Source organism: Stegostoma tigrinum, chromosome 19 (assembly GCF_030684315.1).
Source record: "Stegostoma tigrinum isolate sSteTig4 chromosome 19, sSteTig4.hap1, whole genome shotgun sequence".
NCBI classification, from domain to species: Eukaryota; Metazoa; Chordata; class Chondrichthyes; order Orectolobiformes; family Stegostomatidae; genus Stegostoma; species Stegostoma tigrinum.
The window spans coordinates 7,523,051-7,544,676 of record NC_081372.1 but is presented as its reverse complement, the minus strand read 5'-3'; the positions used below and the strand labels follow the sequence as shown (position 1 = coordinate 7,544,676).

General features: G+C 44.7%; 1 protein-coding gene across 5 annotated transcripts in view; it reads left to right on the top strand.

Annotated features, from left to right (window-relative positions):
• unm_sa1614 (un-named sa1614) overlaps positions 1-21,626 on the top strand; it is a 259,073-nt gene that overhangs the window by 86,134 nt on the left and 151,313 nt on the right. For all 5 annotated transcript variants that reach the window (XM_059652726.1, XM_048550344.2, XM_048550345.2 and 2 more), the window contains exons 2-3: positions 11,720-11,792; positions 14,146-14,291. In XM_059652726.1, the coding sequence (XP_059508709.1) occupies positions 11,720-11,792; positions 14,146-14,291 (219 nt within the window). The remainder of the gene's footprint in view (positions 1-11,719; positions 11,793-14,145; positions 14,292-21,626) is intronic.

The window sequence follows — 21,626 nt, the reverse complement described above, 5'->3', positions numbered from 1 at the left end:
GTTCAATCCGGGCAAATGCAAGGTGATGCATTTTGGACGATCAAATTCTAGGGCGAACTATACAGTAAATGGAAAAGTCCGAGGGAAAATTGATGAACAGAGAGATCTGGGTGTTCAGGTCCTTTGTTCCCTGAAGGTGACAACGCAGGTCAATAGGGTGGTCAAGAAAGCATATGGCATGCTTTCCTTCATTGGACAGGGTATTGAGTACAAGAGTTGGCAGGTCATGTTGCACTTGTATAGGACTTTGGTTCGGCCACATTTGGAGTACTGTGTGCAGTTCTGGTTGCCACATTACCAAAAGGATGTGGATGCTTTGGAGAGGATGCAGAGGAGGTTCACCAGGATGTTGCCTGGTATGGAGGGTGATAGATATGAAGAGAGGTTGAGTCGATTAGGATTATTTTCATTAGAAAGATGGAGATTGAGGGGGGACCTGATTGAGGCCTACAACATCATAAGGGGTATAGACAGGGTGAATAGGAAAAAGCATTCCCCCAGAGTGGGGGACTCAATTACTAGGGGTCATGAGTTCAAAGTGAGAGGAGGAAAGTTTCGGGGAGATATGCGTGGAAAGTTCTTTACACAGAGGGTGGTGGGTGCCTGGAACGCGTTGCCAGCAGAGGTGGTAGATGCAGACACGTTAGCGTCTTTTAAGATATATTTGGACAGGTACATGGATGGGCAGGGAGCAAATGGACACAGACCGTTGGAAAATAGATGACAGGTTAGACAGAGGATCTTGATTGGCACAGGCTTGGAGGGCTGGAGGGCCTGTTCCTGTGCTGTAATTTGCTTTGTTCTTTGTTCTTTGTTCTTGAAATGGTCAGATTATTTGGCATGTTATTTTTTACTCATCAGACCAAGATTGGGTTTGTCCAGACCTTACTGCATGTGGTTACAAATCATTCAGTATTAGAGGAGTAGTGAACAGTGCTGAATGTTGTGCAATTATCAGTGAATACCCTCACTTCTGACTGTCCTCTGACAGCCACAACTATATTCCATGGTGCTAGGTATGACTCCAACCAGCGAATTGTTTTTGTCTTGAGTCCCATTGGCTCTAGTTTTGCTTGGACCTTATGATGTCCTATTCTGCTGCATTTCTTTATTTCTTTTATTTATTCATGGGAATGATGACATCGCTGACCAGGCAGCATTTAGTTCCCTTCCCTAATTGCCCAGTAGGCCGTTCAGAGTCAACAATGTTTGAACAAGCAGTAATTGAAAATTATGTTGTAGTCCATATGAGCCAAGAAGTTCTGCATACAGATTCAGCCGTATGTTTTGCCAGATTCTGCAGCAATCATGTCGTGCCACTCAGACCCCTATAAAATTCCACCCATCATATGGAAGGCTATTGCCAAACATTAAGGAAGATTGGAATTAGGGTGATTAGGACAGTACATGAAATGAAAAACTGTCTAGAAAATAATGTAGGAAGTAAAGGCAACTTGGTGTGGTTGGAATCCCACATAGGCTCTGTTTTGCACCACTTCTGCTCATTGTGCACATGAATAGAACCATAGATCCTTAGAAATGAAACCGCACATAAGGAATTCATTGTCCATCTTGTCCATGCTGACCCAAATGCCCAGAGGCCCTTTCTAGTCCCATCTTCTTGGACAATGCTCATAGCCCTACAGTTTACAGCACCTGAAGTGCAAATCCGAGTACATTTTGAAATAGTTTAGGGTCTCTGCTTTCACTACCAACTCATTCAGCAAACTCCAGACAGCCACCACACTATGTAAAAAGTTTTTCCTCACGTCCCTTGTCATCCAAGGGAAATAAGTTCCTCCTGTATACTCTGCCTCTACCCGTCACAATTTTGTATACTTCAATCATATTGCCCCTCCAACTTCTCTGTTCTAAAGAAAACAACACTAACTTCTCTAATCGCTCCTTGTAGCTACAAACGCCAGCTCTGGCAACATTCTGGTAAATCTTCTCTGCACTCTGTCTGGAGCAGTTATGTCTTTCCAGTAACGTGGTGACTAGAACTTCAGACAATGCTCCAATTATGGCCTCGCCAGTGTCTTGTACAGTTTCATCATTATATTCCCTACTTTTGCATTCTGTAGTTCTGCCAATAAAGGAGAGCATTCCATATGTCTTCATTACAACCTAATTTACCTGTATTGTGACTTTTAGGGACCTGTGCACTTCCACGCTAAAATTTCTCACTTCATCTGCCTCTTGTAGTATACCAAATATTGTGTATTGCCTTTTGCTGTTTGGCTTCTCCAAATGCATTATCTCACACTGAACTTCCACCTGCCACGTTCTTGCCCATTCCACCAATCCAGCTATATAATTTGAGTTTACAGCCATCCTCTACACTATCGACTACATGGCTTATTTTTCTGTCATCTGCAGATGTGCCCCCACATTCAAGTCCAAATCATTAATGTATAGAAACAAACAGCAGGGGTCCCAAATCTGAGCCCTGTGGAATACCACTTGAAACAGCTTTCCATTTACAAGGGCAGCCATCGACCATTTGTTTCCTGTTACTAAGCTATCTTTTGATCAGATTCGATGTATTACCCTATATTACATGGGCTTTTATTTTTTTTTACCAGTTTGCCATGTGGGACCTCATCAAATGCCTTACTAAAATCCATGTAGACAACACCCACTGTGCTACCCTCATCAATCTGCCTTGTCACTTCCTCGAAGAATTCAACCAAATTTGTAAGGCATGATGCTCCCTTAACAAAGCTATGCTTACTATTCCTGACTACTCCATGCCTTTCCATGTAACATGGAATCTCAGGATTGATTCTAACAAAATGCCAAAGGTAGACTAACTGTCCTATAATTGTTTGGCAGTTCCTTTGTGCTCTTTTTAAACAACAGAACCCTATTTGCATTCCTCCAGTTGTCCAGTGCATCACCACCATCTAGTGAAGACTGGAATATAATCCTCAGAGCATCTGCTATATCCACCCTGACTTCCTTCAATAATCAATCTGGCCCTAGCAACCTATTCACTTTCAAGAATTCCAATTCCTCTGACACTCCCTTTCTTGTTCTGATTATTTTGTCCAATATTTCACACTTCTTCTTGGATTACTATATCCACATCGCCCCTTTCCTTTGTAAATACAGACACAAAAACTTCATTTAAAATTCTTCCCCATCCTCTGCATCTTCATAAGTTCCCTTCTTCATCTCTGACAGAACTTACTTTATCCTTAACTATCTTTTTGCTATCCTATATATGGCAAAAACTTCTTTGGGGTTTTCCTTTATCTTGTTTGCTAATATTTTTCATGCCTTCTCCTTGATTTCCTTTTTCAAAATTTGATCGCTGTGCTTTCAATACTCCTATAGGCTATCTGTAACGTTGAGATTTTGTGACTATCATCCACTTTTTTTTTTCTGTTCAATCTTCCCTGTACTTTTCTAGACAACTTTGTTGGTCTAGAGTTGGCATTACCATTTTAATTTTGGAGGAGACATGCCTGCTTTGTGCCCTAAGGATCTCACTTTTTAGTGCCTTTTACCGGTTTACCACAGTTTTATCCTTTAGCAGTCCTGTCCATTCCACCTGCGCCAAATCACTCCTCAGTTTTGTAAAGTATGCCCTTCCCCAGTTTAAAACTTTTACTCTGAATTTAACCCCGTCTGTTACATAATAATACTAAATATAACCGAATTGTAATCACTATCCCTGATATGCTCACCCACTGTTACTTCACTCACTTTTTCATCTTCATTTCCCAAAACTTAATCCCAAATTTTGTCTGTCTCATTGGGCTTGTAATGTATTGGTTTTTGTTTTAAATGACGCAGAACATGAGAAAGTGATGTCCAGGTTTACAAACAGGGCTAACATTTGATGTGTTATGTTACTCCTGCATAATAACTTTGACCAAAGTGGATATCGATAAAATTGAAGATTAACAATAAAAGGGTAGCAACTAATGTTAGCAAATGTGAGGTTAATATTTGAATGGGGTAGATTACAGGTCCTAGAAGAGCAGACAAATTTTGGAGAGATGGGTTAATACGATATTTAAAGCAACACTCTATGGATGAGATCATCAAAATATGGAAAACTAGGTTTTATGGTAAGTGACATGGAATAATAAAGTCTAAATCCATATAAAACTTTAGTAAGGTCATAGCTGGAGCACTGTATGTAGTACCTACACTGTAGGAAGGGTGTTGAAGCAATTGAGGTTACTGGCCAAATTCACAAGGATGCTACTACTGGTATGAGAAGATATGAATATGAAAAATAAACTTGGAAAATTTTGTTCTGTTTTTATAGAATGTAAAATCAAATGTAAGCAATTTAATGGAGGGTAAAGGTACTTTAGTGAGGTTTGAGAAGATTTGTAGCTCAGGTTGAGGTTCTGGATGTGAGTTTGCTCGCTGAGCTAGAAGGTTCGTTTTCAGACGTTTCGTCACCGTTTCTTTTATAATATACTTCATTCATAAGATGTACAAAAAATAAAACATATTTATACACCTACCCAGTCATGAAAGCTGCTCTGGGTTACCCAGGGGGTACTTACACCAACTAAAAGGGAAAAAAAACAAAGAAGAAAAAACAAAGCAAAGAAAATACCCTGGCAGTCGTCTCCCTGCACGATCCCCGTTGGCCCCCTGACCAGTTGGGGAAGGCGCCAGCTGGGCCCAGTTACCAGATAGGGCCCTTTTTTCTATTCTGGATGGAGGGTTTCATACGGTGGTCTTTCCCCACCGTGCCTTTGCAGCGGCTGCCCCAAGCTTGAGCGCGTCCCTCAGCACGTAGTCCTGGACCTTGGAGTGCACCAGTCTGCAACACTCGGTCGGGGTCAGTTCTTCCAGCTGGCAGACCAGCAAGTTGCGGGCAGACCAAAGAGCGTCTTTCACCATATCGACGGTCCTCCAGGCGCAGTTGGATGTTGGTCTCTGTGTGCGTCCCGGGAAACAGCCCGTAGAGCACGAAGTCCCGCGTCACAGAGCTGCTTGGGACGAACCTCGACAAATACCACTGCATCCCCCTCCAGACCTCCTGCGCATAGGCACACTCCAGAAGGAAGTGATTGACAGTCTCGTCCCCCCCGCAGCCACCTCAAGGGCAGCGTGCGGTGGCGCAGAGATTCCGGGCATGCATAAAGGATCCCACTGGCAGAGCCCCTCTCACCGCCAGCCAAGCAATGTCCTTGTGCTTGTTTGAAAGTTCTGGCAATGAGGCATTCTGCCAAACGACTTTGGCAGTCTGTGTGGGGAACCACACGACAGGATCCACCCTCTCCTTTTCCCGAAAGGTCTCGAGGATACTACGTGCTGACCACTGCCTGACGGCCTTGTGGTCAAGGGAGTTTCCTTTCAAAAATTTCTCCACGAAGGACAGGTGGTACGGAACGGTCCAACTACTCGGAGCGTTCCGCAGCAATGAGGCCAGGCCCATCCTTCGCAACACCGGGGACAGGTAGAAGCTCAGTAAGTAGTGACACTTGGTGTTTGCGTACTGAGGATCTACGCACAGCTTGATGCAGCCGTCACACAAAGGTGGCATTCGGTACGTCCTTTCCCCCATTTTCCAGGTTTTTGTACATGGTGTCCCTGCGGACCCGGTCCATCCTTGACCCCCAAATGAAGTGGAAGATGGCCTGGGTGACCGCAGCGGTGCAGGTCCAGGGAATAGGCCAGGCCTGCGCCACAAACAGCACCGAAAGCCCCTCGCACCTGACAACCAGGTTCTTACCCGCGATGGAGGGGGACCGGAGCGTCCACCTGCCCAGCTTCTGCTTCAATTTGGTGATACGCTCCTCCCAAGTCTTAGTGCACGGCCCAGCTCCACCAAACCAAACACCAAACACCCAGCACCTTCAGGTAGTCTGTCCTGACGGTGAAGGGGATGAAGGAGCGGTCGTCCCAGTTCCCGAAGAACATGACCTCGCTCTCACCCCTATTGACTTTGGCACCCGAGGCCAGTTCAAACTGGCCGCAGATGTCCAATAGTCTACTCGCCGACCGACGATCGGTGCAGAAAACGGCGACATCGTCCATGTACAGGGAGGTCTTGAACTGAAGGCCTCCGCTGCCTGGGATAGTCACGCCCTTCAGGCTCACGTCCTTCCTGATGGATGCGGCGAAGGGCTCCACACAGCACACGAACAAGACAGGAGAGAGCGGGCAGCCCTGCCTGACTCCAGATCTGACAGGAAAACTGTCCGATTCCCACCCGTTGATCGAGACTATGCTAACGATGTTGGCGTAGAGCAGCCGGATCCAATTGCGGATGCCCTCCCCGAACCCCAATTTGGGGAGGACGTCCCTCATGTAAACATGAGACCCTGTCGAAGGCCTTCTCCTGGTCCAGGCTGACGAGGCAGGTGTCCACCCGCCTGTCCTGTATGTAGGCGATCGTATCCCTGATGAGCGCAAGGCTCTCGGCGATCTTCCTGCCCGGCACAGCACAGGTGTGGTCAGGGTGAATCACTGACTCCAGGACAGACCTGATCCAGTTGGCAATGACCTTGGCCAGGATTTTGTAGTCCACGTTCAATAGTGAAATGGGACGCCAATTCTTAATTTCTTCCCTCTCCCCCTTCCTCTTGTAAATGAGGGTGATGATGCCCTTCCTCATGGACTTGCACATTTCCCCTGCCCGAAGCGCACTATCGTACACCTCCAGCAGGTCCTGGCCGACCAGGCCCCACAGAGCAGAATACAGCTCGACCGGTAAGCAGTCGCTTCCGGGAGTCCTATTCCTCTGCAAGGACCGGAGGGCTCTGGCCAGCTCGTCCAGGGATATCGGCCGGTCCAGCCACTCCCTCGTGCCGTCGTCTAAGACCTCCGTGATAGACGACAGGAACGACTCGGAGGCCGTGCTGTCCGTGGGCTTCGTGTCGTACAGTCCGGCATAGAAGGATCTGCTGATCCTCAAAACGTCGGGCCGAGACGACGTCACCGAGCCATCGTCCTCCTTCAGCCGGCTAAGCACAGAGCTCTCTTTGTGCACCTTCTGAAAGAAGAAACGCGAGCACGTCTCGTCCTGCTCCACGGAGCGGACCCTGGACCGGAAGATTATCCTGGAGGCCTCCGCGGCGAAGAGCGAGGCTTGCTGGCCCCTCACCTCGCGGAGGTCCTCCGTGACATCGACCCCCATCAACTGCAGAAGGAGCAGGTTCTGCACCCTTTTCTGGAGTCGCGACAGCTTTCCCCGCCTCTCTCTTGCCTTCTGAACACCCTTGAGGACAAAGAACCTCTTGATGTTCTCCTTCACCGTCTCCCACCAGTCGCCTGGAGACTCAAAGAGGGGTTTCACGGTTCTCCAACCGGCGTACTCCCTCTTAAGCTCCTCGACGTTCTCTGGGGTCAACAGAGTCGTGTTGAGCTTCCACGTCCCCTTGCCGGCCGGCTGGTCGTCCTGTAAGTGACAGTCGGCCAACAGGAGGCAGTGGTCAGAGAAGAACACCGGCTCGACACCGGTGGATCTGACCGAGCACGTCCATGACACAAACAGGAAGTCTATCCTTGAGCGGATAGACCCGTCTGGCCGCGACCAGGTGTACCTCTGCTGCGCTCCCTCTGCAGGGGTGCTGAAGACGTCGAGCAGCTTGGCGTCTTTCACCGTGCCCATCAGGAATCTGGACGTGACGTCCAGTTGAATCCCCCCACCCGCTGTCCCCACGCCGGATCTTCCATCTGCATCAATGATGCAGTTGAAGTCTCCGCCTAGGATGACCGGCCTGGACATAGCCAGCAGGGGTGGAAGCCGCTGCAGGACGGCCAACTGCTCACTCCGTACCGCTGGGGCGTACACGTTGATCAGCCTCGGGAGCATTCCTGTAGGTGATGTCAGCCACTAGGAGGCGCCCCCCCACCACCTCCTGAACTTGAGAGATGGTGAAGTTGTGCCCCCGCAGCAGAATAGCCAGGCCCGAGGAGCGACAGTCGTTACCCCCCGACCAGATCGAAGGCCCACAGGTCCAGGCGCCGGACCATTTCCCGTACCTGACGAGGTGCAGTATCCCGCACTCCTGCAGAAACAGGAGGTCCGCCTTGATGGTGGTCAGGTAGGCCAACGTGGACACACATCTCGCGCTTGACTTGACGCTGCGCACATTAATGTTCGCAATTCGTACCCCCATTGTGGGCAGTGACCGCAGTACCCTCCCCAAGTCCAAGGTCCAGCCCCTCCATCTGTCCCTTCATGCCCATTGCCCGGGCTAACTGCTGGACGCTCTCTGGGCTCAGGAAACCGTCCGTGCTGCCTTCCGGGTGGCATCCCCCCCGTCAGGGGTGCGGAGGCAGGAGGGTCCGGCTCCGGGTCAGGCTTGGTACGTGCTGTTTCCTCCTTCCCGCCTGGAAGTTCCGGGGGGCCCTCCAGTGCTCCAGCGGCACTTGACTGGGTGTCGGAGTGAGCCTCAGGACGCCTCCCGTCACCTGGAAGCGGGGTGCTGCTTTCCTTCCCCCTCGAGACCTTTAACTTCTGCTTCGGGTGGGCCCTCTCCAAATCCTCCTCGTCAGAGGAGCTCTTATAGCCCCCCCTGTAGCTGCCTCTTCCCGCCTGATTGTTGCGGTTCCTGGGCCCGTCGACGCACCTTCCTCCTCGCTTTCCGGACTGTTGTCCACTCCCCTGGGTCGCCTGTCGCCGCCTCCATTGGCTCCGGGTTGTCGGGGGGGAGCGGAGCCTGCAGGGGCACTTTGCTGGCCTTGGGCCCATCCTGCAGGGCTGGGCCCTCCTGCACGGCCTGGCCCTCCTGCACATTAGTGGGGTCCTTGCTGAGCCCTGGTGCCTTCCTCTCCTCCGGGGGGGGCTGGCCCCGCATTTCCCCTGCCGGCGACCTGGGTGTAGGTGGTACCCCGCCGCGGGCATGCCCTATAGAAGTGGCCCGCTTCCCCGCAAAGGTTGCAGCTTCTCTCTCGTGGGCAATCCTTTGCAAGGTGTCCCTCCTCCCTGCAGATGGTGGCTTTGCAGTCAGCCACCATGTGACCTGACCTACCACAGGCATGGCAGACTTTAGGTTGCCCTGCATAGGTCAGGTAGCCCCTGCTCCCGCCAATCGCGAAGCTGGAGGGTGGGTGTGCGACATTCCCGTCTGCGCCCATCCTCAGCGTCACCTTGACCTGCCTTTTACTCGTCCAGATGCCAAAGGGGCCCATGATGTCAGTTAGGTCCCCTTCCACCTTCACATACCTTCCGAGGAAGGTCAGGACATCAACTGCTGGCACATGCGGGTTGTACATGTGTACAGTCACCATACGGCTCCTCTGTGCTGGCATCACAAACAGTGGGACAGCGGTCAATACAGAGAGGGGGCCCTCACCTCCTTTCACCTTGAAAACCTCCAGGAAGCGCTCGCAAAGCTTGGCACTCCGGAAGGTCACGTCGTAAAAACCTCCTCCGGGGAAATCCTGCAGGCAGTAAATGTCCGCAGCAGCAGACCCACAACAGTCCAACAGGACCCTCTTCCCGAAGAAGGTGCGGTCCACAGGTGCACCTTCATCCACCTTCTTTACAGAAACACGGATGGTGTTCAGGACCCCCTGACCTGGGGCACGAGCACTTGCCGCAGCCATCGTTGCAGGTTGGCGGCTCCCCTGAACCAGCGTTAGGCCGAAGCCAGCATTAAGATCCACTGGTCGCAAGGGTGCACAGCCAACCCGACGTCCTCCTTTCACCTCCAAGATAGCACTCTCGTCCTCTCGGTCCACAAGAGAGTGGGTCTTTATTGTGTTCGAGATGTAAGCTGGTTCACTGAGCTGTAAGGTTTGTTCCCAGATGTTTCATCAGCAGTAAGCCTCCAGTGAAGTGCTGGTGTTATGTCTCGCTTTCTATTTATCTGGTTAGGTTTCCTTGGGTTGGTGATGTCATTTCCTGTGTTGGTGATGTCATTTCCTGTTCTTTTTCTCAGGGGATGGTAGATTGATTTGGAGCCAATGTGTTTGTTGATGGAGTTCCGGTTGGAATGCCATGCTTCTAGGAATTCTCGTGCGTGTCTCTGTTTGGCTTGTCCTAGGATGGATGTGTTGTCCCAATCAAAGTGGTGTCCTTCCTTATCTGTATGTAAGGATACTAGTGATAGTGGGTCATGTCGTTTTGTGGCTAGTTGATGTTCATGTATCCTGGTGGCTAGCTTTCTGCCAGTTTGTCCAATGTAGTGTTTGTCACAGTTCTTGCAAGGTATTTTGTAGATGACGTTCATTTTATTTGTTGTCTGTATCGGGTCTTTTAAGTTCATTAGCTGCTGTTTTAGTGTTTTGGTGGGTTTGTGGGCTACCCTGATGCCAAGAGGTCCGAGTAGTCTGGCAGTCATTTCGGAAATGTCTTTGATGTAGGGGAGAGTGGTTATGGTTTCTGGGCCCGTTTTGTCTGTTTGGGTTTATTGCTGAGGAATCGGCGGACTGTGTTCATTGGGTACCCATTCTTTTCGAATACACTGTATAGGTGATTTTCCTCTGCTCTGCGTAGTTCATCTGTGCTGCAGTGTGTGGTGGCTCGTTGGAATAATGTTCTAATGCAGCTTCGTTTGTGTGTTTACGACTCGGACCTCTTGGCATCAGGGTAGCCCACAAACCCACCAACACACTAAAACAGCAGCTAATGAACTTAAAAGACCCGATACAGACAACAAATAAAACGAACGTCATCTACAAAATACCTTGCAAGAACTGTGACAGACACTACATTGGACAAACTGGCAGAAAGCTAGCCACCAGGATACATGAACATCAACTAGCCACAAAACGACATGACCCACTATCACTCGTATCCTTACATACAGATGTGGAAGGACACCACTTTGATTGGGACAACACATCCATCCTAGGACAAGCCAAACAGACACGCACGAGAATTCCTAGAAGCATGGCATTCCAACCGGAACTCCATCAACAAACACATTGGCTCCAAATCAATCTACCATCCCTGAGAAAAAGAACAGGAAATGATATCACCAACGCAGGAAATGACATCACCAACCCAAGGAAACCTAACCAGATAAATAGAAAGCGAGACATAACACCAGCGCTTCGTCGGAGGCTCACTGATGATGTTACCTAGAATGGTGACGAAACGTCTGAAAACGAACCTTCCAGCTCAGCGAGCAAACTCACATCCAGGTAAAGGTACTTCTTCAAATAGAATGTTTTGAGGCTGTGAAATGCACTATTGAAGTTAGTGATTGAAACAGAGATCATGTTAAGATTTAATAATAGATTAAGTACATGGCTTGACTGAATGGTCAATAAAGGTATATAGGAATTATCTGAGCACTTACGATTTCTTCAAGATTGAACTGTTCCAATGCTTGCTTGCCACCCTCCAGTGTTTCACAGTCCATTAACTTAAGGTCATCCTGAGCTTTACTTCCCATATCTAAAGTCAGACTAGCACCCATCAGCCTTATTATCATGTCTCTTAATCAGTATTAAAATTTTCATTCTTTTATCCAAGTCCCTCCATGGCCTTCAACAACGTCTATCTCTGTAACCTTCTTAATCTATTTCCTGTGCCTTCTGCTGCATTTGCAACCAACTTAAAGTAGGAATGTGCCAGAAGATTTGAGGAGATTTCCACCCATATCTGAGTCACATGGATTAGCACAAGTCTTGTATGCGCAAACTGCTCACGCTTTGTTTATGAACACTTCTTTATTCACTACATCACTTGTATATAATCCACAAGCGAAGAATAAAAACTGTTGTTGACAGCACTAATATTCAATAGACTGATATTTCCTCCTTGTGTTTTATTTTCTTTCCTTAGAGTTTAGACAAAGACAGGTCTGTACTCCAGAAAATGAAGAAAGCAGTCAAAGTGAGATATACCTCAGGTCAAGGTAAATAATAAACCTAAGAGAATTAGCTCTCCATATAATAAAAAAAAATTATTGTAATAATGTTATAAAATAATTTCCAACAGGTGGCATAGTGGCTCAGTGGTTATCACTGCTGCCTCACAGCACCAGGGATCTGGGTTCAAGTCCACCTCAGTCTGTGTGGAGTTTGCACATTCTCCCCGTGTCTGCGTGGGTTTCCTCCGGGTGCTCTGGTTTCCTCCCACAGTTGAAAGATGTGCAGGCTCACTGGATTGGCCATGCTAAATTGCTGGGGGGAGGGGCATTAAAGGGGAATGGGTTTGGGTGGGATGTTCTGATGGTCCATGTGGAATTGTTGGATCAAAGGGCCTGTTTGCACACTGTTGAGATTCTATGAATATATTAGAGATGCCACTATCCTACCCACCACTCTGCACTTACACTAGCCATACCAATATACCCAAAATTCACCATGGGCAGACCTTAGAAGCCATGCTAAGTTGAAATAAAATGATGTTATAATGTAGATTTTAATTCTAACAATGTCAGTTATAAAATCCCATTCAAACATTTAAATCCCTTCACCAACTTAATCTTCTATAAAACCAAACATTTCAATGAACTACTTATTGTCTTGTGAAAACATATATTTGCACTCATGGGCCAACATCAAAGACTTTCTACAAACATTCTAATAGGAGGCTGAGTGGACCATTTATCCATTTAAACCTTTTCCACCATTGAATAAGATCATGACTGATTTTATTTTTAACTTCAACATCAAATCCCTGCCGACCTCCAATAAATTTTCAATGCTCTGCTTAACAAGAATCCATCTATCTATGTCTTAAAAATATTCAAAGATTCGGTCCTCGTTGCCTTTGGGGAAGAAAATTGTAAAGACTCTCAACTGCCAGAGAAGAAAAGAAAATTCTTATATCTGTCTTAAATGAGCAACCCCAAATTGTTAAACAGTGACCCATAGTTTTAGATTCTCCAATCAAAGAAAGCGTCCTTTCCACTTTTACTGCGTCAAGTTCCCTCAGGAACTCTAGTCTATTTCAGTCAAATAATCTCTTACTCTTTTAAACCTGAACAGATTTGAGGCCAGTCTGTTTAGTTTTAACTTTTATGACAAACAGTCCATTTCACTTCATAAAACTACTAGCCCATTTCAGATATTAATCTAGTAAATCTCCTCTTAACAGCCTCAAATGCATTTATACCCTTAAAGAGAGAAATCAATGCAGCGCACAGTACTCCAGATTTGCTGTCACAAATGTCTTGCGTAATTGAAGTTTGACTTCTGTATTTTGTATTCAATTTGCTCATGATAAATGATAACACTATATCAGTTTTCCTTATTTTTAACTGTATGGCTTTATGGTTTTATGGTTCACACAACTTGGACGCCCAGATCATTCTCTATCTCAGAATTCTGTAATCTCTCACCATTGAAAAACATGCTTGTGTTTTATTCTTCTTGTCATAATAGACAATTTTACATTTTCCCATTTTTTTAACATTATACCCCACTTTATAGATAATTTTCCACTGATCTGAGGTATTTATATCTGGTTGTAGCTTCCTTATGCTCTCTTCACAATTTATTTTCTTATCTATCTTTATGTCATCAGCAAATTTAACAACTATATCTTTAATCTTTAATCCCTTCTTCTAAGTTATTTATATAGATTGTAAAGAGTAGAGTTCATCACTGATTATGTTGTGCCAACAAGAAAATGACAGACTTGTGCTTTCTATGTTTCCTGTTGGTTATCCAATTTCATATCCCTGCCAGTATGTTATCCCTATACAATGAGCTTTTATTTTCCACAATAACGTATGACATGGCAACTTATCAAATACCTTATGAACATTTAAATACAGTGCATCTATTGGATTACCTTTACCAACACCGCGTGTTACTTATTCAAAATCTCCAACAAATTGGTTGAACATGAGCTAATTTCACAAAACTGTGTTGACTCTGACCTTGAATTTATGTCAGTACCCCACTGTGACATATTTAATAATAACTGCTAAGAATTTTCCTGTGAGACATGTTAAACTGACTGACTGCTCTTTATTGTCTTCTTCACTTTTGGAATTACTTTAGCTAGTTTCCACCCTAATGGAACTGTTCCTGAACCTTGTGAATTTTGAAATATTAAAACCAATGCATCATCTATCTCATAAGTCAATTTAATTTTAGACCCTTGGATGAAAACCACCAGGGCCTGGGGAATTGTCAACCTACAGTTCCACCAATTTGCTAAGCACTACTCCTGTGTGATTGCAATTTTCTCAAGCACCTTCCTGTAAGCCATTGTTGTCTTGAAATAACTCCAGTTTTTCCTGTCTACTTTTGCAGAAGACATTTCACTTCAGGAAACATTCATTAATGAGTTGGAAAAACTTGTAGTTAATTTCCAAAGTAATGAAGAGTCAGTACTGGCTGAAGCTTTCAGTAAATTTGCAGAGTCTTCCAAAGAACTGCTGACACCAATGAAAAACCTGGTAAGGTCTGCATTGTTTCTATGAAAGTAAACTGTGTAACAGTCATTGAACTCTTATGAAGCCAATGCAATAGCATGGAAGGATGTTTTTCACTAGATATAATACAAAAAAAATCTTTTTTCAAAAGCTCAGTTACAGAGCACTATATCTTAACTGTGGAGTAGTTTTGAATAGTGCATATAACCACAGATGAGAACAACTGAAATAATTTTTTTTTAAATCCTTCTACGGTTTTTGTAATCTTTAAAAAGAAAATACTGAAAGTGACTGGAAAACAAAACAAACAAAACATTTCCAAATTGTTCAAGGCATCTTATTAGCAAGTGCATGGTTTTTCATCTGTTTGTCAATAATTAGTAAAAATTATTGCAGATTGTTTTAATTTGAATTATATGTTTGTGGACATCAGACATTTAATGTAATAATGAATGATGAGCGCAGATATCTCAGATGGTTGTAGGTCTGGAGGAAATTACAGAGAAAGGGGAAGGCCAAGTGATGTTCAGATTTGAAATGTGGTCACAAATTTTAAAATTGAGGTGCTACTAGAATGATGGCCAGTGTAGGTGAGCAAGCATAGGGCCATTTATTCCATTTCCCAAGGTATTCCATTAAATATGCACTGACGTTACAATAGATTTGGGGCAGCATGGCAGCTCAGTGGCTAGGACTGCTGCCTCACAGCACCAGGGACCCAGGGTTTGATTCTACCCTCGGGTGACTGTCTGTGTGGAGTTACATATTCTCAGCATGCCTGTGTGGGTTTCTTCCGGGTGCTCTGGTTCCTCCTGAATGCCACAGATGTGCAGGTTAGGTGGAATGGACATACTAAATTGCCCATAGTGTCTCGGGATGTACAGGCTAGATGAATTGGCCATGGGAAATGCAGGATTACAGGGATATGGTAGCAGGATGGGTCTGGGTGGGATGCACTTCGGAGTATCGGTGTGGGCTCGATGGGCCAAATGGCCTGCTTCCACATTGTAAGGATTCAATGATACGGCAGCTGCAGAAACACACTCACTGACACAAAGACATTGTTATCTTCAGTTCACCAATTTTAGCGAAAAATATTTCCTTCTCTTGAAAAATGATGGAAAAGAATAATTTATGAAATATGTAGGACTAGCTTTATTTTGACATAACATTAATTTAACAAATGATTTCGTTGCTTTTGAGCCATGTTGAGTTAGTAATTTTGCTGCAGATGAAGCTTTGCTCTTCAACATTTTTAATGCGTTAATGAAAAATATACGAATGACAGTGCATATTAGTACTCATCCTCACAGCTGTTTCACATAACTGCCAAGGAACAAATGCTGTGCAATTAATCATTCCATTGACCAGTGGGAAAGCTTTAATTTGAGGGGTGAAAGATATAGGACAGATGTCAGAGGTGGCTTCTTTACTCAGAGAGTAGTATAGGAATGGAACGCTTTGCCTGCAATGGTAGTAGATTCGCCAACTTTAGGTATATTTAAGTTGTCATTGGATAAACATATGGACGTACATGGAATAGTGCAGGTTAGATGGGCTTCAGATTGGTATGACAGGTCGGCACAACATCGAGGGCCGAAGGGCCTGTACTGTGCTGTAACGTTCTATGTTCTGTGTTCCAAAGTCAGTTTGACCGTGATGCATCTATGCTAAAGCACTAATCTGCCTGAGCATCAGATCATCGTGAAAGGTAAGTGCTCAAAAGTAGGCAGTGCCAACGGATGAAGCATGCACGTATGTGAAAAAGCAGGCTTTCATTTTAAGAGTGAGCGACATTAAGGCCACTAGAACAAGAGCCAAAAGAAGGTAACAGTGCTTTTCACAAATAGGGGGACTGTTTTGGCCAGAACATTATTTGTTGGAGAGATGAAATTCTAAATCTGTTTGATTGTTCTTACCTCACTGCATCCTAATAAGAAAAGTCACTGATGGAAAAGGACTATGGCCAGACTGATTTAGATCTTCTAATTTCATAGGTTGAATTGCAGAACACTATGCACTGGCATCTTACTATTACTTTGTTTAAAAATGGCTCCATTATCCTCATAGCAGAATTAAAGATACATGTTTTTGTGGGTCTAAAGTTCTGTTGTCAGAATAAAGGAAGAACCTTCGGTGATGTAAGCATGAGGAGCCAGCATGTAAGTGTACCCCTTATATGATGTAGCATTAGAAAATAGAATTAACAAGACTTTAGCCAAGCTGTTCCAGCACAGCTAAAACATAAGCATCTACCCGACAGCACAGAACATGCCCAAATATGTCCTGTCTGCACAAGTAAAACAAAAGCAATCTGGCTAATTATTATCGTCTGCCTAGTCTCTTCTTAAACATCTGTAAAGTGATGGAGAGTTGCATCGACAGTGCTATAAACCAGCATTTACTCAGCAATATCCTGCTCATCACTCGGTTTGAGTTCCAGCAGAGCCACTTGATTCCTACCCCTCATTATGACCTTGGTCCAAAACACGGAGAAGAGAACTGACTTCAAGGAAAGAAGTGAGCATTATTTGCTTTGATATCAGAACAAGCATTTAACAGAATGTGGATCAAAAAGTAAAATTAAAGGCATTGGTAATCAGGGGAAAACAGTTTACTCATTGGTGTCATATACCTAACACAAAGAAAAATGGGATAACTAGATGTAGAGCTGGATAAACACAGCAGGGCAAGCAGCATCAGAGGAGCAGGAAAACTGACGTTTCGGGCCTAGACCCTTCTTCAGAAATAAGGAAGAAGGGTCTAGGCCTGAAACGTCAGCTTTCCTGCCCTTCTGATGCTGCTTGGCCTGCTGTGTTCATCCAGCTCTGCACCTTGTTATCTCTCATTCTCCAGCATCTGCTGTTCCTACATCTCTGAAGCAAAGGAAAATGGTTCTGCTTTTTGGAGACCAAACATTTCAGACACTACAAATGCTGCAGGAGTTCCTCAGACAAATGCTCTCGTCACAATCATCTTCAAAGTTGCTTCAATAATCACCATCCTTCCATCAAAAGGTCAGAAGTGACAATATTGACTGATGATTGCACAACGTTCAGCGCCATTGGTGAGCCCTTTATAACAAAAGCAGTCCGTATTCCCGTGCAACAACATTCAAGCTTGGGCTCATAAGTGACAAATAGCATTCGTGCCTCACAATTGCCAGGCAATGACCATCTGCAATACAAAAGGAATCTAAATATCTTCTCTTATCATTCAATTGCTGAAAACCCCACTACAACATTCTGGAAATTGCTTTTGACCAGAAACTGAATTGGACCAGTCATATAAATACTGTAGCTACAACAGCAAGTAAGAAACATGCAATTTGGCAGTGAGTAATTCATCTCCTGTCTCTCAAAAGTAATTTGCAATCTTCAGTGCACAGATCAGGGACGTGATCAATATTCTCCACTTGCCTGGATGAGTGCTGTTCCAGTAACACTCAAGAACCTTGATATCATTCAGGACTAAGCAGTCCATTTGATTAGCGATTCTTTTAATTAAACTAATCATTCACTGTCTCCACCACCAATGCATCGTAGCAACAGTATGCACTATATAAAAGATCTACTGTGGCAACAAGTGAATGCTCCTTCAATAGCACCGTCTAAGCCTATGACCTCTCCACCTAGAAGACAAAGGAAGCAGCTATATGGAAACCACCATTTCTAAGTTCCCCATTAAATGACACTGTCGTGAATTGGAACTGTATGGGTGTTGCTTCACTATTGTGAGTCAAAATTGAGGGACTCATAACAACGCTGAAAGTGTATCTACACCAATTGGATCTGTAGTAGTTTGAGGTTGGCCAACAACATGCAAATGCCATGAAAGAAGTAAAAAATACATCCATATTGAAGTTAAAAATGGGATTTTTATCAAAAAATAGAAAATCTGCAACACCACGGTGCTTGAAAGGCGAAGGTCAAACATTTCTGGAAATAAGTCATTTTAAACGTAGATGATTGTTTATGTTCTTTGACAAAAATTTTAAAAAGTTCCTTTCTGATCAGAATGTTTTTTCTGTTTCACCTGATTCCAGCAGCATATCCTAAGCTAGTGCTTTATCAGGTGTGATAGTGCCACTTTGTTTTCAGCCTCGTGCTGTTTATCATAGGGATGTATAAGCCTTGATTTCATTCTAACTTTACTTGCTCCAGTGCCCAAAATAAGACCATTTTAAAAAAAATTCCATTTAGGATTTCAGGTGTTGTCTGTTTTCTTTGATGCTACCAATGCCAATTTTGCTGATTTTATTGTAGCAATCTGTCTTCATAGGCGCCTTTCCAGATAGCTATAAGTGTTCTGTTGTGCAAGTAAATCTCTGATCAGCATGTTACCACCACTGGGATACATGGAACATGGAGAGTTAGCATTGTGTGTAGTAAACTTTAACTACTTCAGTTAGTGAATACAAGTGTTTTTGAAACATAAGAATAAAAAGACAAGAAAGAAGGCTGTCCTAGAGTAAGGAGGATATATGAGAAGGGCACGATTAATGCTTCGGAGAGTAGAAAAGGGCAATTTCCCAGGAATTGATAAGAACCAAGGCCCAACTGATATTAATTTATGGGTTTCATTTCAAATTTGAAATGATTCTCCCTGTTAAAGCCAGCAGGACAAATGGCAAGGCCAGAGATGTGTTAGCATTAGTATGGCACCTGGGAAATAGCCCCACAACGTGAGTCAAATATTTCTGGGCCAGTGGAGACCCAAGAATTCTTTCTGGGCCTGGAACACCATTCTGCTTCCCACAGTGGCCAAATAATCCTCTTGAAAAATAAAATGCATTCCACATGTTTGCCTTTTCTGGCCATTTTGCTGATTTCCTTCAGACTTATATCTGTCAATTTTAACTAGAGTGTCATGTGCAATGTTTTCTTATTTGAACTTAACTACCTCTGGTGTCCCTCAAGGATCTATCATATGTCCCTTTTTTCATAGCTACAATCTGCCCCTTAGCAACAGCATCCAATATTGTAGCATTAGATTCTACATGTATGTTGACTTCTCAGCTAGTACTGTTTAACTGCTTGTCCAATAACCAGAAGTGGAAGCAAAGATATTTCCTGCTATTAAGTACTAGGAAGACAAACCATTGTATTTAGCCCCTTTTGCAAAATTCATTCCTTTGCCACTGACTGCTGGCACTTTCTTAAGTCTATTACTGTTGTAACACTTTGATGTTAAATTTAGATTCAAGATGAGCCTCCTCCAAAACATCACGCCATAATTAAGGACCCTAATTTCCAACTCTATAACATTGCCTGACTTCAACGTTTCTTCAAGTTATCTGCTGCTGGAACCCTCAACCACACCTTTGTTACCTCTAAACCTGATTCTTTGACATACTGCTGGCCAGTTTCCCATGGTCTACTCTCCGCACACTTGAAGCAGTTCAAAATTCTGTTGCCCATATGCTAAAGCATGCCAAATCCCAGTCAAACAACTCTCCTCTGCTCACTAATCTAAGCTGTTCCCAGTCAAGTGATATTTCAATTTTAAATTTTTTATGCTTGTTTTCAAATCGTGGCTGTGGCATTCCAGCCTAGATCTCTGTGTTGTGCAAATTCTGTGCCCTTGAGTATTCCCAGTTTTGATTGCTCCACCACTGGCGTCTGTACTTTCAGTTGCCGTTGCCATAGCTCAGGAATTTATTTCCTCTATCTGTCCACCTTTCTTCCCCTTTTCCTCTTTTAAATTGCTCCTTGAAACCTTTGACCAAACTTTTGAGGCATTTGGCATATTATCTCTTAATATGGCTAAATGTTAAACTTAGTTTCACTGAATTGGCTTGGAAAGTTTTATTAGGTTAATGCTAAATTTAAGTGGCTGTTGTACATCTAAGAGCACCTTTTAACTTCACATGTTGAACATTTTAGTTCTTCCTCAATAGTAGAATGCACTGCCAGCAATGGTAGTGGAGTCAGATTACAGACTTTTAAGCCACTCTTGGATAGGCACATGGATGATAGTATAACGTAGGGTAGTTTGATCTTAGTAGGATAATAGGTCAGCACAGCATGTGGGCTGAAGGACCTGTACTGTTCTATGTTTGAATGGTAGTACGGGAGAGATTTTATTTTTGTTTTGAAAGGCACTAATGGTAGAAAACAGATCAGCTTTGCCAGGAGCAGATCCATACAGACAAGTAACTGGGAGTGGTCTAATTAAAATGGAGGACAGAGTTCATGGTCATACTCTAGTACTATAAACTAAAATAACTGTGGCATGATACTTGAACATACATCCTTGTTACTCAGAGGCATGCATGGCTGACAGCTACTTGTAGTGAGTTTGCAGATCGACCAGGCTAACAAAAAGGAAATACATTTTTCATAGGGCCGAATCAATACGTTCATAACCCTAACTTTAAACTTAAACCTAATCCTGATTACTAGTGATGTACAGGATTGTGGGTTTGGGGTGGGTAAAAGACATTGAAGTATTCAACCAATCTGATCATATTGATGGGACAGGCATGATGGGCTGAATGGTGTACTCCTTTCCCAAGCTATTTTCCAACAATATCTTACCATCCGTTATTGTTGCATTAGGGAAAAATTATAAGGCGGGATCTGTAGAGAGATAGTAGGAACTGGCGAATCTGAGATAACACGGTGTGAAGCTGGATGAACACAGCAGGCCAAACAGCACCAGAGGAGCAGGAAAATTTGACATTTCAGGTCAATGCCCTTCTTCAGAAATGGGGGAGGGGAAGGGGATTCTGAAATAAATAGGGAGATGGGGGAGGCAGATAGAAGATGGATAAAGGAAAAGTTAGGGTGAGAGGAGATGGACAGGTCAAAGATGTGGGGTTAGAGCCAGTAAAGGTGAATGGAGGTGGGGAGTTAGAGAGGGGATAGATCAGACCAGGAAGGACGGACAGGGCAAGGAGGCAGGATGAGGTTAGTGGGTAGGAGATGAGGGTGGGGCTTGAGGTGGGAGGAATGGTTAGGGAGGCGGGGACTAGCTGGGCTGATTTTGGGATGTGGTTGGGGGAGGGGAGATTTTGAAGCTTATGAAGTCCATATTGATACCCTTGGCTGCAGCGTTCCCAAGCGAAATATGAGATACTGTTCCTGCATCTTTCATGTGGCGTCATTGTGGCACTGCAGGAGGCCCAGATGGAGATGTTGTCTGAGGAGTTGGTGGGGGTGGGGGAGGGGGTGGTGAGTTGAAGTGGTTCGCTACTGGGAGGTGTAGTTGTTTGTTGCGAACTGAGCGTAGGTGTTCCGCAAAGCGGTCCCCAAGCCTCCATTTGGTTCCCCCAATGTAGAGGAGGCCACAATGGGAACAGCGGATACAGTGTATCACATTAACGATTGTCAGGTGAATGTCTGTTTGATGTGAAAA